Source organism: Phaeodactylum tricornutum, chromosome 15 (genome assembly GCF_000150955.2).
Source record: "Phaeodactylum tricornutum CCAP 1055/1 chromosome 15, whole genome shotgun sequence".
NCBI lineage: Eukaryota > Bacillariophyta > Bacillariophyceae > Surirellales > Neidiaceae > Phaeodactylum > Phaeodactylum tricornutum.
This window is the reverse complement of record NC_011683.1, coordinates 465,715-490,748: the sequence shown is the minus strand read 5'-3', so window position 1 is coordinate 490,748 and position 25,034 is coordinate 465,715. Positions and strand designations below refer to the sequence as shown.

Here is a 25,034-nt window from a genome sequence, read left to right as displayed (position 1 = left end):
TGTGGGTTAATTGGCAATAGATAGACTTGTAAAAAAGGTGTGATAGAGGAAAATGATGAAGCCGCGGCTGCCTTGATCGTTGAAAACTTCACGTTCTAGCGACGGTGGATATTTTAAATAAACCATGACCAGGTCTTCGACACGCACGTATGCAACAGAGAAAAGTTGTAAGTTGCATGAAGATGTAGCCACGCTTACCACAACTACTTGCTCTGCTGCTTATTTTTGACTGCTTCTAAGCGTGCTCTAAGCGCGGCTGCTCGAGATGTCGCCATCGCCGATGCATCCTCCCCAGAGTTTGCTCCCTTCAGGTCGTCGGCGGGTCCTCTCCGACGACTAATTTGCGTTGCGGCCAGGCGCTCTCGTAGGGTTTGGGCCGATGACATGCCTCCGTCTACCTGTGGCGCCGAGGGTTTCGCAAGTTTGGATGGCGAAGGTTTGGCGAGTCTAGAAGACCTGGGGGAAGCGATTGGGGAAGCCACAGGTAACAAAATGGAGGCGTCGGTCTCAGAGCCTGCTTCGTCAAAAACAGTTTGAACCGCCAGTTCCGTTGCTTGCAATCGACTACGAAGATTTCGAAGTCTTTCTGACATCGACCCTGCTCCCAGAGCCGATGTGTGCTTTTGAGGGCTAGAATCGTGGCCTTCTAATTGCTCTTCGATGTAAGCTCGAAATGCGGGAGAAACCTGTTCAAGGTGAGCTTTCAGATCACCATCTCCCTGCGAGGCCTTGTACTGACGCAGCGCGTCTAAAGCTACATCACGTTCAGGACCATGTGCAGCACTTCCTAACGCAGATACCAAAGCCGTTACATCGTTCGATTCCGTTTCCTCAACTGGCCCATCCATTGGAAAGTCGATAGACCTTGTAACCACCTGATTGTTGATGTGTGTGAGCACGTCCGGTGAGCGGCCGACATCATACTTCGCAATTAAGGTACCTAAAGCAGAGGACTCATCATATATGTCAAGTTCTATCATGAGCTCTTGTAACAAGGACGATCCACCATTCGATTCAAGGATAGCGACTACCAGCGCCTCGATCATCTCCGTACAAGCTTTGGGCGCTTGATCCGAAGAATTTTCCCCTTCTAACTCGTTATTACCGACGAGTAGGTCGTCTATGGTGCAAATAAGTGATTCCATATCAAGCCTGTCCCTTGAAAAGGGAGCCCTTTCCGCAACTTCAGCTTTCAGAACCCGGCCGAAAAGCTTTGAGACTACCCGTGACAAACGACCAGTGAACGCGTTATCGCCTTCCGATGATAACTGTTTCTGAAGAGTCATGAGTGATTGCAGAGCCGTGTGTCTCGCTGCTCCTGTAGCTGCTTGAACCGCGAGCTTCGAGAAGATACAAATATTCGTTAGCAGCCCGCGTAGACCGAAGCAATCAGTCCATGGACAATGTACCCACCTTGTTGATCGCACGGACCATTTGAGAACTTGTGGCACTATCTAAATCTGACGTTGCCGCAAGCCTTGAATCCAGCAGCGCTTTTCCGGTCTCGCGGACGAGCAAGGTAAGGTCGTCCTGGGATACGCTAAAAGAAAGAGCTGAATCTCTGAAGATCGCCATTAAAGTCGCAAGACAAACTGACAAAAGAGGAATGGATAACCCAGAATTGATTCCAGGATCACCGCAACGAAAGGCAAACCCAATCAACCTGCGGAATAGAAGTAGGTGAGCAATCGCAATGGTTCCAATCCACTCCTACATTACTTGTGCGTACCGCGTGAGTTGTTCTATTGTTTCGTTTACATTCTTGGCGATGAACTGCCGCAACATTACCAATTGCTGCGGTGAAAGGCCGGCGATTGAATTTTGCTGCTTAGAGAGTGCGGCATGAAACTTTTTCAGAGATTCGACACACAAAAAAAGGCTTTCGTTATCTTCATGCACCGGGACATTTTGCTGGAACAGATTCTTCACAGCCAACATGCCATTTGAATATTCCAGCGCTAGAGAGGCGTCGCCATCATTCATAATGTCTTGTTCTAAGCTGTTAAGAGCGATGCCGTCGTCAGGCAGCCTACCTTTCTCACGAATCTTCAGTAGGCGAGCTCTTAAAGTCGCCGCAGCTCCGACAGAATCTGTTTCCGCTCTTAAGACTCGATCGGTATCCGTTTCATTAGTTTTTGGCTTTTCTACAGCCCTTGTCGTTTCTGTTGACGTTCCCAGAGGCAATGGCGATTTACGAGAGGCCAAAGAGAACGCGAAAGGATCTTCCGTACTGATATCAGCATCGACGCTACGTAAATTCGTTTTAAAAGAATCCTGGTACGATGTGTTGCGAAGAGACAGGGCGGGGAGCTCATCGTAAAACCCAACATTACTCTGATTTTTGGAGGTATGGTGTGAGGATGAACTTGGTAACGGCAATCGAGTACGCCGATCAGGTGTGTTAGAGGGGCCCTGAGAAGTCTCTCGTTTTAGCCAGCGTTCTTCAATATGTTGTCTTGCTTTGTCACTGAGATTTGGCCCACAAATACGAACCAATCGGTTTGTATCACCATTCATCCTCGATAAAATAGCATTCATTAGGTCAAGTGCTGCATTCCTGTTTTCTGCCATAGTCTCTTCTGACAGCGCTTTTGCTGTGGCAAGGACCCCCTTTTTACCCACTCCTGCAAGTCCTACCTGGTCAACGCACACTGAGCCAATTTGGTATGCGAGCAATCTTGCCTTTGCATGAACTGATCTCTCGATAATAGCGACGCAAATAACCGATCCGAGGCGTTTCGAAGGCATAATAGCTTCAGACCGCAACATGGCAACTATCTCTAAAAACGCATCTCTGAACCGACCTTTAGCAATACTGGCCTTCTCTATCAAAAACGGGAACAGAAGAAGAGACTCGGAATCCGACAACTCATGTTTACGATCAACAAGAAAGCTGATTATGTCGCATACCAACGATAGTAATGTTTGCAGACCGACTGTTGCTTCCTTACTGCAAAGCACAAAAGCGATCCATCTGAACACAAAATCCAGCTGGTCCTCAACACTGTCCCCCCTCTCTGAGCTGTCAAGAGCTATTGCCCTCGCAAGAATTTCACAGCCTGCTTGAGAATCATCCTGCTTTCTGATTCCGGACGGTGGAAAAAGTCCAGCCACAGAATCTGCTGGCAAGTACGCAGCCCATGCTTTTCTTAAATTGGAAAAAATTGCGGAGCCTTGGGCCTCTTCGGGGTATTCTGGCCATACTATCGACTTGGAGGTAAGTCTACCCTTCTTGCCAGTCCCAATAACTAGAGGATGAGTCGTCGGATGTAGCCCTGATGTGCCATTTTCAGAAGATTCAATAATGTCAGAGTCCATATTTGGAAGATTTCGGCTTTGCCGCGTCTTTCCCTGTGCCGTCTTTTGAGGATGCGGCCGTTCGGCAGTTGACTTGGCTCGAACACGATGAGCGCCTTCTTCGTCCAGTGAATTTTCTTTCTCGGCCCGTCCGAGATTTTTTCCAAACTTTGATATTACTGGAATAATTGATCGCTGCCTCGCTGGTTTCAAGAGTTCCGTGGCTTTCCGGATACTATCCATTCCAATTACTTCATTGTTGATGGACTCCTCAAGAAGTAACGATGCCGCTGCCCGAGTCTCAGATTTGGAAGAAGTCAGACACTCCACTAAAACAGCCGCGTATTTCTCGCCGAGAGGCTGTCCCCTGGACGAAGCGATTTTATCCAGGTTTGGTAGTTTCTCTGCAACGCTCACCAAAAAGTGTAAGAGGTCTGGGAGGCCGCCGGCCCTCACGGATTTCTCGGTCTCGTTGACAAGAGCCGACACCAAACCCTCAAGAGCCTCGTCATTTAAACCTGTCTTTTCAAAAGAGGATATTGTAATTCCGCTCCGCAAAGCTTCGAGTGAGGTGTGACGCATAGCTTTCTTAATATCATTCATTGAAGCGTGAATAAGCGTGGCAAAAACAATTTTGCCTAGCCTCGCCTGGGACGATTTATCGACCTTCGATAGCAAAACTGCGACAAGTTTTGCTGCCACTGGCTTTAAGTTGATCTGGGTGTCGGAAAGACGATCACGAAGCTTGCGGAACAATTCCACGTATTCGTTCATTTTGGGAGAAGAGGTATCAAAGTGGCCAACGCAACTGCGAGTTGCTAAATCAATTTCGTCCATGGCTTCCTTCCTTTTCTTCCATGCAGCCTTTCCATCCGCGCAGCCCTATGTCACAATTCGTTTAGTGTTAGACTTGTTCGACAGGGATGTTTTGGTCCCTTAGCAACCTACCAGTTTCGATAGAAGATCATCCGGTAGCACTGTGAATAAGTCAGTCTTTGGAACATTGAGAACGAGTGATTTCTTGTCTACAATCGCGTCAGGACATGAAAGAATTGATGCGAAAGAAGACTTCTGCCATTGTTTTTCTTCAAAAGACGTGTCGTACACAAACTCAGCAAAACATTTATCGAGCTGAGTCCGCACATCAGACTTTTTAGTCATCGAGATAGCGAGCGCTCCAAATGAGGGCCCAAGTTGTGTGTGGATGAGTCCTGCCAACAACAAAGCCTCTCTCTTAACTTTGGGATTCGTTGCGTTCAGCTCCTGTAAAAGGGCATTAGCGTGAGCAGTCTGAGGCATGTACGATCAACCGTCGTGACGAAAAAACGTACTTCCAGAATCCATGGTATCAAGTCGGTTATTCCATTCCCAATTGACGGCGCGCCAAACTCACAACAAAATAATTTTGTCCACTTGAGAAACTCCTCGTGCGCTACTGGGGATTTTACGCCCTTTAGCGACTCGATTGCGCTCGACAAGACATTGTAGGGAGAGCTAACTAAGCAAGCGGAAGATAGAACCGATTGACAGAGCGTACCCAACTTCCTGTCAGATATTTTTTGAGCCGCGATAGAAGTTGCGTCCCTCGCAGCCCACTCAACAATAACGTGTTCCGCATCAGCGTGAAATTCGAAAACAGCTACAAAGAGCTCCAAGATAGCCTTCATGATATTAACGTTGGTCTCGTTGAAGCTTCTCGTATGCTCTCTTACCACAACCAGCATTGACGAAGTACTTGTTTCGATCGTTACGGGATCTGTAGGAATACTGCCGGATTCAATATATGCCGTCAACGCCTTTATTGCATTTTGACGCAATAGCCATTGCGACGCTTTATTATAGGAAGGGAAATGCGTGAGATGAAAGAACCAATAAAAGAGAATCGACTAACAGCGACTCACATTGTAGACCGGCCAATACACCAGCTTCATCCTCTTCGGCTTCCCACTGCGGAATGTGCATGGAAGCTACATATTCGACAGCATCGTTCAAAATAGGAGCGTAGAACTCTCCAACCAAGCCAACGTCTGCGGTTAGACGAGACGATGGCTTCGATTGCGGGGGATTATTATTTTGGAGCGAATTGTGATTACCAGCACAAGTGGAAGGTCCCGGGATTAAGCCTTTCACGGCAGTTGCTGCTTTGCAGCCCTTCGATGCAGCGGACGAGTTACCTTTATGTGTCCCTTGAGAAAGTGTCTTGTACGCTCGCGAATGAGACGCTTTCAGGGATTCCACGACATTCGACACCGATTTCAAACATTCAGGATCGTCCAGCCCCTGTAGCGCTTCAAATACTCCCATAGTGGCTTTCCGGACTGAGGCATCGGAATCGTCAAGTTTCGAAGCACAAAAAGAGGCCACTGATCCAGCCATTCGAGGCGATAAACTACCCCTTGGTCCTGCTTCTTTTCTCCGAACAATGCATCTCGCGAGGAACGCTAGACCAGTCACACGAACTAACGCATTCTTCTGTTTGCTTTCACTGATACATTCTGGAAGCGCGTCGTCGCTGTCGAGTAAATGGTCAAAAGTAAGGACATTGCCGAAAAAGGAGTCAAGCGACGCCGATACTTGTCGCGTAAGCTTCTTATCTTTCGACATTGCCAGAAGCAGGCTGAAAAGTGGGCGAAGGCTGGCATAAAGCCTCTCACCGACGCCTTCAGCAAGTAAGGAAAGCACCTGCATCGCTTTGCTACAGACAGCAAAATGTGTGTGCGACAAAAGTTTTCTCATATCACCGATTAACGGGGAGTAGTTGGCAGAGGCCGAAGGCTCGACCAACTTATACGGCTTTTCGCCTCCACATACCAAAATAATTTCTAGAGCGGCCACCTTTTCAGACCACTTCACGTGACCTAATCTAGACGAGTAGTCGGTTTTCCGCAACGCTTCCATAATATTGATTGCTGGCCTTGCTGCAAAGCGCTGCGCGGCCAGCTCTTTGGCTCCATCTTCTAGCGACGCAAGGGCGTCTCGAGGAGCACCAGTAGAAAGTGCGGCTTGGTTACGAATTTTTCTTCTCGGAGTCGTAGGTGCGGGTTGACTCAAGAGAAGGCCGTCCAATTCTGCCAGCTGAGTCTTCTTCATACCGTCAAGCACTGTTTGCAAAGGGGCCTTTCCACCCAGTGCACGACAAATTTCAGCTATAATCTTCATTCCATATTCTCGCACTTTTGCGTTCGTGTGTGACAGCATCTTCGGCGCCAACGAAGAAATGGATGCCAAAGGTAAGTTTGCCGCGCCAAACGCGCACGCCGAATCAAAAATTAAAGATGCTGATGCTTGAGAAATTTTTGGTTTACGGGAAGCTAATCCTTCTCTAAGCAATACTTCCGTCACGGCGTGAATTGACGATGCACCTTCCGTTCCCACTTCCATTAGTTTAAGGGTCAACTCCGTTGCCAGTTTAAGAGTCGTAGGCCGGCTAGAAAACGCATTCTTTTTTACCATGCCACTAACAATTTTCCCGGCTTGCCCTGAAGCGGACGCTCCACGACAATAATCTGCGTACACAAGAGAGAATTCGATTCCTTTGTCCAGTGCTCCAGCATTTGAGTCTTGAACCATTTCTACAACCAAATTGTCCAGTCCGGGAAGTACATCATCTGAGTCAATATCCCCAGACGGAGGTTTCCCCTGAGAAAGCTCGGTTACGAGGATGCCCAGAAGAGAGTATGCTTGGCATCGAACCTTCCAATTCTTATCTCGAATTGAAGAAGGAAGTTCTTCCCTCGATAGTTCAATGTCCTCCGTTGCCGAGGTTTCCGGTGGAAGTGAGTCTATTGGAACGGGGGGTCTTCCGGAGACGCTAGACGACTCCTTGGTTGTAGTAGGGTTCAGTTGTCTCGACTTTGCTACAATTGGGACAGGTGACTGTTCCGACGTTTCACCGAAGCGATCGGCACCAGACGACTTGCTCGACACACCGCGCAGTAAGGCTAACAGTTCGGCATCTTCAGCCTTTCCACCCCGCTCTCCTTTGAACATAAATTGGTCATCTTGTTGGATTCCGAAATGTAAGGGTACCGCCTCTGGAAGAACGGAATCTTCTGTCGTTGATGCCACCGGCAACACAGTAGCAGACTTGCCTCCTTTCCACGGCGGGACAGCACGGTTGCGGTTGGACACCAATGCCGTACTTTCCGGAGACTCGTCTTTAGAAGTAGGCAAGCTTGGGGTTGCGGCCACTTCGGACTGCGTAGATGCAGCTTGGAAAGTGCGTGGTCCGTCCTCCGAAAAACGATCACCTCCTTTGTTGGAAACTCCCCGGAGTAGCGCCAGGAGCTCGGCATCTTCGGCCGTCCCACCACGTTCACCGGTGAATGTGGACGGCAAGTCTGACTTAAAGCCGCCCTGTCCAGTTGTAACTTCCGGAGCAACGACTTCGGCAACATTTAGGGCTTTGGGTGCGACAACCATAGCTGACTCGTCGGGTGCGGATTTCTCCATCTTCTTTCGATTCGCCCTCTTCCATGGTGGAACACCACCACTGCGTTCACGGTTTGTCGCTTTGGCTTTGGGAGGGGACGGCGCTTGCGCATCGATACTCACCGCCGCTGCAGGAAGAAGCGCTGTGCTAGCCGGGGTGCTCACGTTTTCGGGAGGGTTGGAGTATTGTTGCCGGCAAACCGATCCGCGCCGCTTGACTTTGCCGAAATTGCTCTTAATTCGGCCAGCAAATCTTCGTCTTCGGCCTTTCCACCCCTTTCTCCAGTAAACGTCGACGGCAGTGCATCGGTCGGAACACCGTACGGCCCCGCCTCCGAGGGACCGTGCCCCGACCGACTCGACAGGGAATCGTTGGTTTCTAGTGCGGTCACGCCACATTCCTTTTCTGGCGACTGGGATTCCAATTTTTTACGAGGGGACCGTTTCCAAGGGGGGACGAAACCTCGTCGTGATCGTACGTTGTCCCGTTTGGGCGTGGGGGAGGTTGGGCTCGTTGGAGGTTCCTGTTCGTCCTGTTGACCGACTTTGCCATTGTCGTGGCTACTGCTATCGGCAAACCGACGAGCCCCGTCCGACTTTTCTGAAATAGCACGGAGTTCCTTCAAGAGTTCCTCATCCTCCGCGGCACCCCCACGTTCTCCCGGAACAGGGGACTGCTGCATCGTGGAATCGTTTTGGCTGGTGCGGTCATCGTTGTGGTTATTATTGCTGTGGGATTGCGAAGAGGAGGATCGTCGGCGCGTGGTGAGTCGTTTCCAGGTCGACAATCCACTTCCAGAGCCACGGTCTCGTCGTTTGGGGACCGAGGGCGAAGACACGGTGCTCTCCGTTGCGGCGCCGGTGGGAGCCGTCGGAGGGCTGGTTCGCGCTTCTTTACTGTGGGCAATCACCTCCTTCCACGGGGTGTACCGCGAGGACCCTGTACTGGAAGATGCGGCCGATCCCGTTGGACTCGAGCGACTGTGGGTTGAGTCGGGTATCGGGCTGGACGGCGGCGCGGGCACGGCAACCACCACCGCCGGTTCCTTCGGCGTTCTCTTCCAAGGCGGCGTCCGTCGGGACTTTTCCGACGCTGTCGTGACACCGGGGGATCCTTCCATGATTTCGACAGGAAGCTCCGGTGTGGCCAGGTCTTTGCTGTCGATTATGGGACGATCCTGATCCCTAGAGTCCCCGACGGACTCCGGACCAAAGCGGGATGTTGCCGAACGCGCGGAAATTGCGCGGAGCTCCGCCAACAAGGCGGCTTCGTCGTCGTCGTCCATGCGTACCGTCTTGCTTCGATCCCTGATTTAGTCGCTACGTTACTGGTTCGGTAGATAACGGAAAGTCCAGAAAAGCTGTAGAACAGCGGAACGATGATCGCTGCAGATTTCGCAACGGTTTTGTTCCACGCACGGGTTGGTTCCGCTTTGTCGGACCCGTCGTTTTGTTTCACTATTGAACTATTGGAAACCGCGAGAAGGTCTTCGCTTGCGTGTGCACTCGTTCACGCACGGACGTACTCACTGGAAAACAATCGGTAAAATTAATTCGCAGTCAGTCTCCAAAGAAAGCTTTTGTTTGTAATGAATTGTACTGGCAAGGACAGGTACGGCGGACAAGTGACAAACAGGCAGGCTCTTCTCTAGAGTAGAACACACGGGCGCCCGTGGATCATCCCTCGTGAGAGAAGGGTCCACGGGAGCCGCGCGCACATTGAAATCCGACTCGACCCCCGGACGTCACGGCTCGCGCCGGCCATGCTTTCTGGATGTGAACCGCCAATCATGTACCGTGAAGGGAACACAAAAGTTCGCGACTTGGTAAGGTTTGATTGTGACTGTGCATCGAAATACATTTCCGGGTTTGGGTATATAGTCTACGGTGCAACTGGAGACTTGAGATTACTAGCTAGCTAGCTAGTCGAGAGGAAAGCCCTGGAACGAGCTGTATGCTCTCTAGTATACAAATGACTGACTACGTGAAGTTCAGCACCTACGGTATAGATGCAACTGCGGAATCGCTACGTTCCAATGATCTTGGCACCATATACAGGATGGTTGCTTTATCACGTAAGGTCAGAACGGAAGGAACAATGACATTGCAAGCCTACCAAAAGCAAGCAACGACACACAGCGTTTGTACGTATCGTCCCGCACACTCCATTGACAAGTGTCGTGGCTGAGGGACAATTCATTGTACAGGCGAGGACGAAACTACTAGTCCAATCCAAATCTGCACGCGATAAATAGTCCTTGGTAGTGTACGCGATGCGCATCGCTGCCACCGACATTCCAACATCGCCATCATCCAATCGATCCGAAATGAGCAGTTTCTTTCATCCTAAGGTGGGGATATGCTGCAACGAAAAGTAAATAGGCGCAGCAAGAGTCCTCTCAAGCTGGCGGCGGTACCGTCGGACAGTGAATCAGACGGTAAAAGACCAATGTTGGTCCGCTGTGCACCATCGTCTCGACCTCCCACCATTCGCTCCGTGACATTTATTCGTCGCTGCGAGAACCCCCCACACGGTTCGGTTCGTACAGACCAATCATGTGTCCGTCGGGTGCTCGTAGAGCCGCCACCTTGCCGTGCGCGGGATACTGTATCGGTCCGTCCAGGTGCCCTCCCATTTGTGCACAAGCTGAAACGGTATCGTCCATACTGTCGACTTGGAGCGTGAGCAGGGGGGAATATCCCGTCGTCAGTTGAGCTTCCATGCCGTGTACAGCCTGCAACGTCAAGGAGACGTGCGCGCCCACGTCGAGTTCGGCCCAGTCGTCCGTCAGCCTTGTCACCGGTAGTCCCAGGGCGCCGTGGTAAAACTCCACGGCCGACGCCACGCCTTGCGCACCGCGGACCATGAGGACAATTCGGGATAATCGCGGGGCAAGCATGGCCGGTACTGTAACTGTTCCTTGTGTATATGTGCTGTATGGATTGGGAAACCGCCTTGACGACTATGCAGACTGGGAGATGGGATGGTGGGGACCTTGACAAGCCCCCATGGCGACGGATCCGCATCCATGGGGCTGGCTGGGTGTGGGGGACCCGGTAAGCTGGGCTATGAGACAGGGTGGGGGTCGTGAGAGTCCAGGTTAGGGTTACATGTTGCGAAGGGCGGAAGCCAAGTGCTCACTTATGACGTGACTTTAGAGTATCAATAAGAAAATGGCTTACACGAAACAGCTAAGTAGTGCATCTTGGTTACGTTTGGTTGGATCATTCGAAATGGTTCCAGACAAGCGTTGCAATTTCGCACGAAATTGACGCTATATATAGTTCGCTGATGAAAGTGCTCCAACTAAATCAATCCAAATTTCGATCCGTTCCGTGAAGTATACGGGACCATTCTACGATACTTAAATGTATTTTAGAACAAAATCGTTTTCCAACTAGAGGGGTGATTTTGGATAGTTCCTCCGGAAATGTCCATTTCGGGACGTTGGACCTCGCGATTGAACGGGGAACCAAGGATGTGCCACTCCGCGGGCCTAATCTGCACGTGACGTACCCATCCCCTTCGCCGCCGTACCCTCCGCACCAAGGGAGGAAGAGAACCCTCCAAGCCTCTGCGTGGTCTTGCGGTAGTGATACAGAGCTGCCCACTCGCACAAAAATCCCCTAACAGCGATAGCGCGGGTAGTGTGGTGTGGTTTGGCCTCCTCCTGTCTATTTGTATTTGTGTGTGTGGTTGTGTTTGTGTACGCCTTTGAGAGAGTGTTTATACGGTTGGTTGGATTCACGTAGGGTCTCGAACTCTTACTGTTTGTTAACGTTGTGAAGAGCGGGCCTTTTGCGGGATCATGGTAAGTCGTGAAGGACGTGTGTGTTTGGTTGTCCTGCCGCTTTCCGCGACTCGGACGGTTCTGGTTTTTACGATCCGCACGGTTTCGACTACCGACAATGGACGACGGCGTGTCTCGTTCCGCATGCGGAGATGGAAACCAATATCTGTACGGAACTCCTCGAAACAGTGCAATCCGTGTTCCTTACTATACTATTGTTTCTTGTTTTGTGTCTTTCAGTTGGGCTTCGCCTTTAGCGAAGCACAGCGTTCACAGCAGATTGCACTCAAGCTCCGGAACAGCCAGTCTCCGCGATTGGGTCCGCAGCTTCCGGGCGGTGTCGTCAGCCACTCGGAATCCTCACCGGAGGATGCGGGACCGACGCAGCCTTCCCGCCGCACCCGTCGTCGCCGGCGTCAACGCAAAAGCGCCGCCGGGACATCCCGAGACGTTCCCGGCGACCTGCCCAGTCCCAGCAAGGTCAAAACACACGATGCTCCCATGACCAAACGAGATTTGTACTTCTCCTTACGCTGCGGTATGGTGCGGGTGGGGCCGGAAGGTTTGGAATCCGCCGTCGGACGAGTCACCGTGGTCAATTGGGAGAACCAGGTCGTCCTGGACGAGTACGTACAAGTGTCCGTGCCCGTCTTTGATCACCGGACGGGCGTCACCGGCATTACGCCAAAAAACCTACACGAAGCGACCTTGTCCTTGGCGGCGGCGCGGAACAAAACGGGACTCTTGCTCAAGGGAAAAATCCTCATTGGACACGGTCTGGAAGTAGATCTCAGTGCACTCGGTCTCACCCATCCCTGGTGCGACGTGCGCGACACGGCGAACTACGCCGCCTACATGCGGCAAGTGAAGGATCAGCTTTCGGTCATGACCTTGCCCCGTGATTTAGATGATCTTCTGCGGGATATGAACCTGTTGCCTTCGCACTCGTACGTGCATTCCACTAACCACGCCTTTGGACCCGTGGTGGAAGCCGTGGGCTGTTTGGATCTGTACAAGGCTGTACGCAAGGAATGGGAAGAGCAATTGGTCCAGCTGGTACAACAGAAAGAACGACAACGCGCCATGCTCCTCAGCATGCGATCGGCGCGGACGGGCGTGCCTTACAGCACCAATACCCATAGCCATCCCCAAGGGAAGGCCTTGTCCAGTATCCGGGAGGATTCCGTGTCGCGCAGTCCCCCCGCAAACGTTTACACCACGGGAGGCGTTCCCACTCAAGCTCCCGAATACAAACTCGCACAGGGTCCCAGCTACGGACATCGCTTCGATTGGGAAGAATCGACCCAAGGATCGACAGAGCCAACCACGATTGGACAAGACACTTGTCGGGACGATGTTTCCGAATCGTCCGGTTACTTTTCCAAGGACAGTTCCAGTCTATATTCTAAAGACAGTCGCGGCTCAAGCTTTTTTTCTCGCGAGAGTCGGGGTTCTGGAATACTCTCCAACGAAAGTCGTGGCAACGGTAGGAGCTTTTTCTCGTTTGGTCGTCGCCAACGACAACCCCAGTCGTCCGAAATTGAGAATATTCAGGACGTCATGAGCGGCAAGCAATTTTGTATTTCCCGCGGCGCCCAGGAAAGTATTTGGGCCGATCAAATGGCCGGAGGGGAAGAGTGGCCTCCTCCAGTACCTGCTGGCTCGGTCCCGCCGTTCCATCAGCCCCTCTCGACCGAAATCCCGCAGCAGTTGACACATTCCGTCAATACCGGTCCCCCCCAACCGTCGAGCGAGCATGGTGGCGTGGGTGGTGTTTGGGCACCCCTCGGTACACCAGTCACGGATTCGCTCTCGCTCTCGCGTCCTGTTACGGCTCTCAATGTTTGGACTCCTGGACATCCCGACACAGTCTACTCGAATACAGAAACGATAATCCCCAATGGAATCGGGGAACCATCTGGTCTCCCCGGCGTACCTACCGAAGAGGAACTCATGGAACGACTGCCCTCCCATTTGCTGGCGGATTGATCTCTACCAAGACAAAAAATCACGTAAGACATCTACAGTTTCTGCCTTTTAGAGCACCCACACGCTTTTTGTGTGCCACGCGCGTGGACCTATCCCCGTGCGGCACGTTCCCTCTACTAACCCTGTGGTTGATGCTCGGCGTTACTTCGGTGCTTTTTTGAAAATAACTACTAAACAAACAATTCCGATAGTTACTATCAGAATAGATATGTGTGGGTGTGCCATACTAACTCCTCGTCCAAGCGTCAATCTTGAGTTGATACAAACTCGTATGCTCGATGAATGAGACTAACAGTAGATTCAATTTTTTTATGAGTACGCAACGGATTCTAAACATAATCCGCAGGCAGGTGCAGAATGAACTTTCTGTGCAATCTCGTCCGAACCCTCCCACAGTGCATCCCAATCGGGCTGGTACATTCCGCGACACACGTCGACACAAAAACCTACTAGATTGCGGACCATGGATCGGCGAAAGCCTTTAGCCTGAAACCATAGACGAACTGTCACTACCGGCGCGTCTTCGCGTGTACACGACAAGGCTTCCACCCACACGCGGTCCAACGTCAAGATGTGATCACGAAGGTTGCGATCGGCACGGTGTACAAACGAACGAAAGCTGTGCTGCCCTTGCAAACGTTGACAGAGCTCGTATAGTTTCGAATCGTCCAACACCCATGGACAAAGCCAAAGACAAGGGGAATCCATAGCACTCCGAGCCGATTGGGGTCCTGATGTACAGATAGGAAGAAGTTGCCCTTCCTCATTGTATGCCTTTCGACGAAACTTTATAGTGTAGGAATACTGCTTGCTCTGAACATCATGGCGAGGATCAAAATCCAACTGATTCTCACACAATTCCACCCTTTCTACTGAGATATCCACCGGAAGACGGCTGTTGAGTGCCTTATGCACCCTCCACAACTCGGTTGGCTCCACAACAATCGGTAGCTGTACCGCCACTACTTGACCCCTTGCATGCACCCCCTTGTCGGTCCGCCCGGCAAAACGGAATCGGAAGGCTTCCACGTTTGTTTCGTTGCCCGTCCAATCCATAAGGGCTTGTTCAAGACATTCTTGGACAGTCAACGCGATACCCTTCCGTTTGCCCGTCGCAGAATCCCAGTGCGGCCTTTTTAGAGCAATCTTCTTGGACATATCGGTCGTTGTAGATTGACGCTGGAATCCGTTAAAGCGAGTACCATCGTAGGCGACAATCAGTTTGTAAAGTGGCATCGCTTTCTACAACGTCTGCTGCCTTTCTACATCCGGCCTCAGCATCAGTAACACTTAAAAACTGCGATTTGGATACCGTCCCTTCCAAGCTTCCAGTTATTCATTTTACTTTATATCCACAGTTGGTGTCTCGGATTTTGCCCAATCAATACCTAGGTGTAAGGGTTGTGTTTTGTTAATGTAACTGACTGGGAGTAGGTGGTACTCTCGTCATTATGGCACTTACATTACCTAACTTGACAATCGAGCTTGTTTCACGGCTGCAGCTCGCGTCGTCTCTGCTGAGGTTACCAAACCACAGTCTCTACTACCGAACTGTAAATATCATCGTGTTCATGTCACTTTATCTTCTCTTTTTTGCTTTTCCTGTCGTATGTCTGGTCTGGTATTCAAAATAATAATTAACGCTGTCGTGTACAAACTCGGGTCTACTAGCTGACACCAATCTATCTTGTTCTAACAGTAAAATAGTCAAGAACGACTCCAATTATTCGAAATATTAATTCAGTCAGCAAAGCTCGATTGTAATGTATGCTACTGTATCCGCATCGATTGCAGTCATTACCTTCGTACTGACGCAACCAACTTCTTTGTCTACATTCGGCAGGCGCTAAGGCCAAGGAGGAAAGAGAGTGCAACTTTGGACAGCGTTCCTGTAAACAAATGGAGCCAAAGCGACACAAGGTAATCAAAAGTGGGGTGTCATCCGACGTCTCAGATCCAAAATAAGATCCAAAATAAGAACTCTGCTGGATCTCCCACGGAAAAGGACTCGCGCTTCAGATTCTTTGCGAGAACTTGCGCCAACTTAGTTGTTGTCCGATCGCAGCTCAGGTTGTTGCTGCAGCAGAAATAGCATCTGCTAGATCATGTGCTCACGCGATGGAAAACTAGATGCTGCTATCCCTGACGAGCTTCTGATGGGCATCCCCAGCACCGTTGAGCTTGTTGGTGCACCATGGGACTGAGGCGAAGAATACATCGGAAAACGGAATTCGGATGCTCCTGCCTGCGTGACGAAAAGAGGTGTATTTCCAAAAACCTCGGCTCTCTGAGACTGTGCCAATTGAGATGGACCGACCTGCGGTGTTGACCTACCGGCAGCATCCAAAATACCAAACCCTTCCCCTCTAGCTAGCCCTTCCTGTAGTTCCGACAACGAGGGCTGATTCTGGATCTGCAAAGCTTGATTCTCATTATTGTGAGCCTGTTCGCTTTGCCAATGCATCAGGTTGCTGTCCGCGACAAGTAGCTGACGGTGCAGATCCATCTGTTGGAGTGTACTGAGTTGCGATCCCAGCTCCTGCACATGTGAGGAAAATGACGAGAACGCGTGAAGTGATAGTAAAGGATGCTGGATTCGAGTCTCTACTGGCAGAGTTGGACGTCCCAGCATTCGACGAATCTGTTTGATTTCAGAGATCCGCACTCCGACTTCCTGAGAATTAGCGAGAAATCTCAAGAAATCAGCCGTACCACCACTTGCTGTACTTTGACGGCAAGTGTCATGCTTGAGAGTTTTCGGCGCTTCGAAAACTGGATTCAGCTCCTCTCTTGGAATCGGCGGAACATCCCTGCGCTGGCTATTTCTCATCTTTTTCACTTGTTCAGGTTGACCTTTGCGGAATAATTTGTGATGGAAAGCTACCGAGTCCTTAGGAATGTGTTTTCCGGACATCCGTTTGAAACCCCTATGAAGCAAACGCCGAGTGACTCATAAGAAGATATGCGAGAGAGTTGTCAAGGCATGCGCATATCTTCACTCCGCCCGTACCATCAATTCAGCTTCCTGATAAAGCTTTCGAACTTAGATCTTTGGAAATAGATGTCTAACACTTTTTCTTGGAAAAGGAACGGTTCTACTGCAAATGCGGTGTCTCCCGGTAGCCACCATGCTGCTTCGGCCGCAGATCCGTCTTCAAGAAGATGCAAGAGCTGCTCCGGGAAGGATCGCCGGCCCTTCCCCAAAGTACTTCCATCGACTCCAGCCTCGCCCGATAGTTCGTCAATGTCAGCAACCGTTTTCATGTCGAAACCGTGTTGACTTTCATTTTCTTTAAGCTTTGCGTTACCATGAGTTTGTTCGAGCATCGATGCAATGGCTTTCTTCGGGTCATCTGTAGTCGATGGGGTATTCAGAATTGAATTATCTGATCGTGTGGTGTCACCACTTCCGCCTCTTTTCAATCCTCTGGGCGCGTGGCATGGAATGTGACTTTGCTTTCCCTTGGTATCCTCGACATTATACCGTACTCGCTTTGACGGATACATGTCTGTATGAGAGAAAAGAGAAAACCTTTTCAGAATTGATCTAGGTGAATACCGATATACACTACTTCAAACCAACATAATTCAACCTACGTCCATCGAAAAGCAGCGCGGCTGCAACTCGTACTTTTAGTGCCTTTCCTCGTTTGTCGAAGCTGTCTTCAAATGGCTTCGGCTCAATTTCTGGTTGCGAGTCGAATGCGCTGTTAGTAAAATTTTGCATTATACAGTTTCAAAGAACGATTGACTTGGAACGCATGGGTCTCTATGGTCACAATGAGCCTGATGAATGTTCCAAAATGTGTTGCTGGGTAATACGTTGCCAAGAATCTTGAAGTATTCCGCGCAAACCCAGCAATCGATTCATGAATCGCCCTATGAGCACTTCGACAAAAATGGAGAGTTTGGCGTCGATAAACCCGCATGGAAGAACCGTTGAAGACATCCGAAATGCGCATTCCTTCGTGGGTTGTGTCTCTATTCGTTTATGCAGCATATATTTCAATATATTTATAGATATCTTTCTTTGCTCCATAAGTTCAATAGTGAGGAATTCGCTTCAGGGGTCTGCGTAGAGATGGTCATTCTTGTTAAATTTAAATTTTACAATGTTTTGGTCGTGGATGAGATTGAGATGCCGTAGCGAAAGAAAGAGAAGTCTTTGTTTCAATTTTCTTTTGAAAGCGAAACATCCAAGTGCGGGTCAAGCCCCGACGATGGATGCAGCTGGATGTGCTGGTCAATGATTTCACCATCATGTCGTTCATGAGGAGAGATGAATATTACTATGGTATAAATAACCTCATCACCTTTCGTGGTTGCAATTATACACGTGTACTATTTGTACGCCATAAGACTTAGACATTTGGGGGATTTGCAAATGAGCGCTCTTCAAACCAGATATTTTTCTTTGGTTGATCTGAGGGAGGCTTAAATCTGCCCGCCACATTCATTGGCGAACTTCCCCTTCTTTCTCAAAAGCCGTCCCCGCCCCCACCACGCGGTATTCCTGTAAACGCCCCCAGGAGTATAATTTCCGCAACGCCCTCGGACGATCCTCTTGCTCGTAACTCCCGCAACAAATCAGCCCGATCGTATTGTGGAAACATGTCGACTAGTTGCTCCATAGCCACAGCTTCCTCTTCCGGCGACAATGGAATAGCCCCCGCCAATATCAGGAAACGCCTTATAAAAGATGGTTCAGGAATCTGTGAAGGTACTAAATCAACGGTAGTGTTCGCATTGCTTGTGGCGGCTGTGCGTCGGACGACTTCGAAGGAGAATCCGGGCAATGGCAACCAAGCGGGAAAGATGCCTTCGGTTGAGAAACGAAAAAGAGCATTCCCGCCGTTGGGAAGTGTTCCTATCGCATTTGGGCCTGCTGTAGGTGCTACTCCGACAGTGTCTGGTGGTCTGCCTGAAGCTTGGTCCAACGTGGCTTCGTTGACCTCAGCGCCTCGCTCATTTCGGGGTATCGCGGTGCTTGTATCATTCGCATACCGTCCATCGACTACCGAAGCTCGACACAAGGGACATCGTGCCGTCTGCATGGATCTGGCCCGCGCAACAACTTCCCGAAGACACTGCGTATGATACAAGTGTCCGCAGGATATTTTCTTGACATCGCTTGTAAGGACTCCCAAACAAATACAGCAGACATCACCGGAGGCTGCAGCTTTCCGTAAATCCCATTCCGAGGCATCTACAAAGGTCGTGTTCAAATCACGGGCAATTCGGTGCAAATTCCGTCGGGAGGCAATCTTCTTCGAGAGACTGGTGATCGCTGAATTCAGATGCAGGGCCAAGACACCGTCAATTAAGGTAAATTGGAAACCGTGCACTTTCCAAATATGTAAAAAATGCGCGACGGTTAAGACGTGGCCTCCTAGCTGCAAGGCGAAAATAGTAGAATCCAGAATAGCAACACGACGCGAATGTTGCTTTTCATACTGTTCGAGACGGTGCTCCATTCCAGCCGATGGACCTTGATCCGGCGCAGTATCCGCATCGACACTATCATGTTCGTTGATCCCTTCTGCTGACTCGGGAAACCTCCAAACCCTACCTGTACTAACAGGCTCTTCGCCGAGTCCCCGCTGCTCTTGCCAACGTTGAACGACTCTTCCGTGTTGTTGCTCTAACACCTGTGACAAATGGGACAGCAGGTGACAAATAATGTCCATGGCCAGTAAGGCACAGTCACAGGTAAGGAGAGCCACCATACCCCATCCTGCCCCGTGAAAGAGACCAACACATACGGCAGCGGCCAAAAAGTCTGCCACAAGTACACCCGTCAACAAGTGCCACACTCCCGGGCGAGGGGGTTGGCCCGACTGGGATGTGTGGGTAGTAACATTCGCACACAATACACCGAGCGACCGCAACAAGGAAAGGCAGGTATACCAGGAGAGTAGTATTAGGAGATCAAGCGTGTCGGGCCCCACAACCGCTGAAATAAGTAGTAACTTGAATACAAGAAAGCCACCCAGCCGTTGTTCCCGACTCGCCATATCGCGGCGGCTGGAACCATTCGAACCCAAGAACCACTCCGCCACGGCTTGATGAAAGATATACGTGACTGCCAAGAAGATGTTGGCAATACAGAGTAAACGTGGTGTCGAAGTAAGTATTTTATCGATCAGGTCGGTCGCAGTCGTACTCGCTGACGGATGCAGAATGGCCGGATCAACGAGCGACTTCAAAACAGCGGGCCATTTTGAGATCAGTGAAAGCGTCGTCCAAACGATAACTTCTACCGTCGCAGCTACTGTAAAGGCCGCTTGAAGGATCGTCGTTTCGAACGAATCGAGCTTGCCCCGTATCGCAGCGGCCATGCTGCTGGAATCCTTTCTATTTTTGGTAAAAGCAGTGCCTTCGGACAATGAAGGACTGGGAGCTGGGGAGTAAATTCCTGGAATCCAGCGTAACCAGACAGGAATCCCCCCTCCCTTCGTCTCTAAGTACTTCGGAACTTTTCGATTATTTTCCTCAACGATAGGAGACGAAATTTCTTGACGCTGTTCCATACCGTTGCTCCAAAATTCTGTAGTAGAAGTCGACGATGGCGGCGTCAAGAAGGAGAAGAATCCTCCCCATGCTTCGGTATTCCAGGTCAACGTTGACGGGGTGGACTTTGCGCCAGAGAGAATTATCGAAGTCGCTGGTTCTACGATACCCGCCGGAACGCATTCACGAACCAACTGCCAGAACGGCTCTGGCTGATTCGTAGTGACAATCGCTAGACAAGCCGCCACCGCGGACAACCATCCGTACCACGAGGACATCCTTCGTGCTGTGAATGATGACGCAGTAGACGCAACACGAGAAGCGGAGTGTTGGCGAGGAAGAGGATTGTTCAAGGGTCGCTGTGGCGGATGCACGGCCTCTAGGATTTCGTGTGCCGCGGTCGCGTCGTTCTCGTTGTTTAGATCCGGTGCCATGTCTACGACTCCACGACGCCTTCGTAAGCCCGTAGCAGCACCCGCAGGATTGCTCCCAATGTTGTCATTGCCTTCTAACATGACTACTATAGGTCGCTGCGTACCCAGTTTCCGCTAGTCGTTTTGCTCGTCGCAGTTCTGGTAAGGGACTACCAGTACGTCTACCATTGTTCGCAACGCAACGTAAAACAATGAGCACGAAGCCGAAGCTTTCACAGTCGTAATAACGTGTCAGCCGGTAGAGCTCACTGGAAACCCGGTTCTTCTTTCCTTTTTCCGAAGCCTGTTGTTTATGTAAGAATCAGGAGTTTGGAATGCTATTCGTCGAAATATAGACAAGCAGCCAGGTGTCGACTACGAATCCGCAAGCTGACTAGTACTGACTGTGATGTACAACTTACCCGGCTTTTCTCTCTAATATGTATAGTGCAGAACGCGATCGGTCGGCTGGTCGATATTTGATGTTGCGTGTGGTAGGATCATTTCTCACTATTTTATTTTTTACGCAGTCCAGACCTCAAAGAGATCTCCCTGATCCTTTGTGGGATGAAAGCCCCAACTTTGCCATTTTCTAAAATGGTAAGCGCCCCAGGGGCCTACCGAGTTTTGGAACCGATAATCCGTCGTGTTCTATCAACTTTAGTGCTCCTTGGGTGCCTGCTCTTTTCCGCGTTGCCGACCGAGTCCTTTCGGATCGCAAAATGGAAATTCGTTTCACCGCGACGTATTCCAGTACCGCCACCAACGGTTGTCACGAAGGGTACACGCTGTAGCAATCGTCGTCGAAACGGCTGGAGTCGACTATGGGCCGAACCATTTCACGGCGACAATAAGGATGCATCCCCATCGAACAGAGGCACAGATACGCGACCAATTCTAGTGGTGGATTGGGACGGGTGTTTGGTGGAAAATACAGTCGATTGGCGCATTGCTGTCGGTATCCAAGCGGCGGCTCAAACGTGGCCATCCTCCGTCCATCTTCCCGACGACACGTCCTGGCTACGCAACAAACTCACGTCATTGGCACACGTTTTAATTGGACCACCGCCGGATAGCACCGCTACTTCACAAGACGCTTCTATGGTTGATGTGTCTACGACTGTGGAATACGCCTTGTGTGTCCGACTGTTACTAGAAGAACAGGCCTTGGATCAAGGTCGTTCGGTAGGCAAGTCGGGCAAGTACGCCTCACAGTTTCACCCCCAATCGGATGACACCACCACCTTGACAACGACTACGACACCTTTCGCTTCCGATTCTTTCTCGCCCAATCATGGTCGAAATGAACGCAGTAGTCGGCCACTCACTGTGGGGGAGATTGGCGAAAACTGGAGGGAGACCTTGCGTGAAGCAACCATTTTTCGATATCATGTCAACTACCAGAATCCTTTACCCCTGCTTCAAAACAACACCGGGTGCATTTTACAAGACATTCATATGATGTGCAATATTCCAGCGCTCCAAGTTGACGAGCAGGCTTGTCGGGCTTTGCAAACGCTAGCGTCGACAGCCGTCGTAATTGTTGTGGCCCACAAGTCGGAAGTCGCAATCGCGTGTGACGTTTTACAACAATATGCTGGTTCAGAGCACTGCGACTGGAAAATCCGTGACAAGGCTACCGAGTGTTTTGGCCAATACAAGCCGTCACAAATTCACTTCCTACCACGGTCCGCACAAACGCTGCGGGACATACTTCAGGCACTTCCGGCCGGCTCATCCCGTCGCGTTCATCTGATAGAATCCTCTTGGCCAGCTTTGCAATCATCAATTTCCTGTTTTGGTGACACCATTCCTCGAGCTCGTAGCATCTATCCATATGATAGCACTGCTGCCATTGTTCCAACTATTTTGAGGGGTGCAAGTTATGTCCCGGATGTATCATTGGCACTGCACTTGGCAACTTGGACGGCTGTATCGCACCCGACTCCCGAAGCAGCGGCCACCATGAACGCTTGGACTAACGTGTTGAACCTGCATGACTTTGAGGCTTTGTGTAGGGCTCTTTGTAGCAAGACTACAGCTGCTGACAAGGGACGATAGCGTGGCAATCGGGCACAACGCATGCTTTTCTAATGTAAACGATCTTTTCTGTAACACGGTACACGCATTTCGTCAGATTGTAGATCAAGTGCTATGCATATGATAGTGTGTTCTTGATTTCCACAACTGTCACTGCCAATGCGGTCATTTGCATCATGTGAAGTTGAGTCTCAAAATGACTCTGAATCTCTGTGAGTAATGACTAACTAATATACTTTTGACACGATTTGGGAAAGGTATCCATCGATGCCAATTTATGGGGAATCTTATCAAGTAATGTGAAAATGACCCTAAGGAAAAAACTCAAAAACTTGTGACCTCTTTGTTGTTGGTCCACAATGAGATGTGGAAAAGCACAAAGCAAAATAAATTTACCTGTTAGATTAGGTTGTGTTATTCTCTGGACGAAGCATGGCATCTACAAAAAAAAATTTGTTGTCCCGACCCCGTAAGAAACCCATCATTCTATCGCTATATGGTCTTCTTGCCAAATCGGCTATAGCGAGGTGACACAGTACCTTTGATATATGCTTCTTGTGTTAGTTCGACGATTACTGACGGGTACTCGGTTCAACTTCGACCGGATTTATGGCTACACTGGATTGTGTCGGTAGAGCGTGACGAATTACGCACGGTTCTAGAATATGATGGGGAAGCGTGGATTGGTCTTGGGCTCTCTAAATTTGGGAAAATGGTTGGATCGACGGCTATTGTGGGCTTGCCAGACCAAAACGAAGTAACTTACAACCACGTCGAACACCAAAAGGATGTGAGTGGATTACGCCGGGAATCGGCTAACGTGCTTCACAATCTATCGTTGATACAAAGTGATGGAGAAACTGCCTTGTCTTTTACGTGGAAACTGCTCCCTACCTCTTCTATCAGGGAAGGCGGTCCGGTGACGTTCATCTATGCTGTGGGCGCAAATAACGAGCTTGGGTATCATCGACACCGTGGGGCCTTTACTATTGATCTCCAAAATTGCGACGAGCAGTTGCCAAAACTACAAATTCCGTCAATCGATAAAGAACACAAACTTGCGTTTGCCTTACATGGCTTCTTCGCCTCGCTCGCTCTCGGGATTGCGGTCCCCGTAGCGGTAGCGAGTGCGTGGTTAAGAAAGTTGATCCCCCGTCAGTGGATGTACCTGCACGTGTCGGGGCAGATGATTGCATTCATCTTCCTGTGCATCTCTCTGGCTTCTGTAGTATCGGGTATTGTACTAAAGAAGTCATCCCATTTCCGACACGGGCATCATTGGACAGGGATATTTCTTTTGAGCATTTTTGCTTTTCAAGGAATAAACGGATTCAGGCGACCGCCTTTACATCAAGTGGCCAAGATGACCGATAATCTTCACGCCATACACGGGAATTTGGATGGCGCTGACGATGTTGTAAATGTGGCAGCGTGGTGGCTCGTTACGCTGCCCCGCACGAACCGTGAGAAATGGCTGTTGATGCACCGTGCGTTAGCAGTGTTTGTAATCTCGTTGGGCATTATACAGCTTCGGAGCGGAATTCTATTGTATTCGCGTGAGTACGAAAATGCGGCTATTGATCTTTTGATCGTTTTCAGGGGATACTGCATCTTTCTTGTCTTTGTCGCTGTAAGCCTCTATGCCACGCAATATGTGAATCTGCAGAAAAATACAATAGGCTACGATGGTCGCATCGCGTCTGCTTGGCGTCGAGATCAGTTTCCTCAAACGACTGCAAATTGTAGGTTCGATACAAAAGATGAATGCTTAGATGGAGAACAGAGCTTGATGGAGACATCAGTGATGAGGATTAACTTGATTTGAACTGGAGTGTCTTTACGCGAATATATTTGCAACAGACTCTTTTTATATCGGCACTTGGGCTATTCGTCGCCAATCTTTTGTTTGACCACAAGTCTTCCAGACTGAGACACATTTTGCATTGAGTGTTGAGTCTATTAGCATGAACCCGCTCCTTTGTAGCAAAAGCGTACGTTTTTCTACGTGGGGACCGTGGCATCTCGGTGCATAGACCAAACTAACGTGGGGCTGAAAAGATGCTGAACGCTGATCAGAAGGAAATTGTTGCCGGATCTTCTGGTGAAGTTTGGTCAAAGAATCGGTTTTTCGCAGAAGCAGAAGTGACAGGGATGCGCCGAAACCATTCCCCCCATCCGCTGATGTGGGATAATCGAAGTACATCCATTTCTCTGGTTCCAGTTTGCGCCTCAATTGCCCCTTTTCGAATTGGTCTTCTCTGCGCAACAGAAAATCCCCAAGGCTTGCGCGCAGCATTTCTTCGGCAGCTCGCTCGTGATCGTTTTCATTTCCAGGCATCTGAAAATTGTATAGTAAGGTGAGATGAGGTGGAAAGCGATGCACTCCTGACTCTGTGCCGCCAACGGCTTGACGTAGGTATTCCATTTCTCTCAGAAGTGCCGACGGCTTGTCCAACTCAATCCAAACCGACCAGCCGGAAAACTCATGATTAAAGTATGCATCACAATGGCTCCGATCTTCTGCTTGGATCGTCATACTAGCGAACCGGATTCTCCTGAGATA

General features: G+C 50.0%; 8 protein-coding genes across 8 annotated transcripts; 3 read left to right on the top strand and 5 right to left on the bottom strand.

Annotated features, from left to right (window-relative positions):
* Nucleotides 1–108: 108 nt before the first annotated feature.
* PHATRDRAFT_47936 (predicted protein) lies at nucleotides 109–9,014 on the bottom strand (the record flags this gene model as incomplete). The annotated part of the gene is made up of 7 exons (XM_002182200.1): nucleotides 109–1,340; nucleotides 1,414–1,663; nucleotides 1,730–4,179; nucleotides 4,246–4,560; nucleotides 4,629–5,128; nucleotides 5,199–7,876; nucleotides 7,948–9,014. 7 exons carry the CDS (start codon nucleotides 9,012–9,014, stop codon nucleotides 204–206), a joined length of 8,397 nt encoding a protein of 2,798 aa, XP_002182236.1. The 3' UTR covers nucleotides 109–203.
* A 1,218-nt stretch (nucleotides 9,015–10,232) lies between these two features.
* PHATRDRAFT_38271 (predicted protein) lies at nucleotides 10,233–10,759 on the bottom strand (the record flags this gene model as incomplete). The annotated part of the gene is made up of 2 exons (XM_002182199.1): nucleotides 10,233–10,642; nucleotides 10,681–10,759. 2 exons carry the CDS (start codon nucleotides 10,757–10,759, stop codon nucleotides 10,233–10,235), a joined length of 489 nt encoding a protein of 162 aa, XP_002182235.1.
* A 778-nt stretch (nucleotides 10,760–11,537) lies between these two features.
* On the top strand, nucleotides 11,538–13,508 carry PHATRDRAFT_38270 (predicted protein; the record flags this gene model as incomplete). Its single annotated transcript, XM_002182365.1, has 2 exons — nucleotides 11,538–11,540; nucleotides 11,760–13,508. The coding sequence occupies 2 exons, from the start codon at nucleotides 11,538–11,540 to the stop codon at nucleotides 13,506–13,508; spliced, it is 1,752 nt and encodes a 583-aa protein (XP_002182401.1).
* Nucleotides 13,509–13,817: 309 nt separating this feature from the next.
* On the bottom strand, nucleotides 13,818–15,016 carry PHATRDRAFT_47935 (predicted protein; the record flags this gene model as incomplete). The annotated part of the gene is made up of 1 exon (XM_002182198.1): nucleotides 13,818–15,016. Exon 1 carries the CDS (start codon nucleotides 14,742–14,744, stop codon nucleotides 13,818–13,820), a length of 927 nt encoding a protein of 308 aa, XP_002182234.1. The 5' UTR covers nucleotides 14,745–15,016.
* A 200-nt stretch (nucleotides 15,017–15,216) lies between these two features.
* On the bottom strand, nucleotides 15,217–17,401 carry PHATRDRAFT_47934 (predicted protein). Its single transcript, XM_002182197.1, has 3 exons — nucleotides 17,106–17,401; nucleotides 16,519–17,017; nucleotides 15,217–16,435 (listed from the first exon to the last, which is right to left on the bottom strand). Exon 3 carries the CDS (start codon nucleotides 16,420–16,422, stop codon nucleotides 15,607–15,609), a length of 816 nt encoding a protein of 271 aa, XP_002182233.1. The 5' UTR covers nucleotides 16,423–16,435; nucleotides 16,519–17,017; nucleotides 17,106–17,401; the 3' UTR covers nucleotides 15,217–15,606.
* A 431-nt stretch (nucleotides 17,402–17,832) lies between these two features.
* PHATRDRAFT_47933 (predicted protein) lies at nucleotides 17,833–20,612 on the bottom strand. Its single transcript, XM_002182196.1, has one exon. The coding sequence runs from the start codon at nucleotides 20,531–20,533 to the stop codon at nucleotides 17,987–17,989; it is 2,547 nt and encodes an 848-aa protein (XP_002182232.1). The 5' UTR covers nucleotides 20,534–20,612; the 3' UTR covers nucleotides 17,833–17,986.
* Nucleotides 20,613–20,972: 360 nt separating this feature from the next.
* Nucleotides 20,973–22,492, top strand: PHATRDRAFT_47932 (predicted protein; the record flags this gene model as incomplete). The annotated part of the gene is made up of 1 exon (XM_002182364.1): nucleotides 20,973–22,492. The coding sequence occupies exon 1, from the start codon at nucleotides 20,999–21,001 to the stop codon at nucleotides 22,490–22,492; it is 1,494 nt and encodes a 497-aa protein (XP_002182400.1). The 5' UTR covers nucleotides 20,973–20,998.
* Nucleotides 22,493–22,903: 411 nt separating this feature from the next.
* On the top strand, nucleotides 22,904–24,305 carry PHATRDRAFT_54818 (ferric reductase; the record flags this gene model as incomplete). Its single annotated transcript, XM_002182363.1, has 2 exons — nucleotides 22,904–22,998; nucleotides 23,036–24,305. 2 exons carry the CDS (start codon nucleotides 22,904–22,906, stop codon nucleotides 24,294–24,296), a joined length of 1,356 nt encoding a protein of 451 aa, XP_002182399.1. The 3' UTR covers nucleotides 24,297–24,305.
* Nucleotides 24,306–25,034: the final 729 nt, after the last annotated feature.

What these genes read in the sequence shown, in the direction of transcription:
- PHATRDRAFT_47934 (XM_002182197.1), bottom strand. Translation starts at nt 16,422, where the DNA reads ATGTCCGGAAAACACATTCCTAAGGACTCGGTAGCTTTCCATCACAAA.
- PHATRDRAFT_47933 (XM_002182196.1), bottom strand. Translation starts at nt 20,533, where the DNA reads ATGTTAGAAGGCAATGACAACATTGGGAGCAATCCTGCGGGTGCTGCT.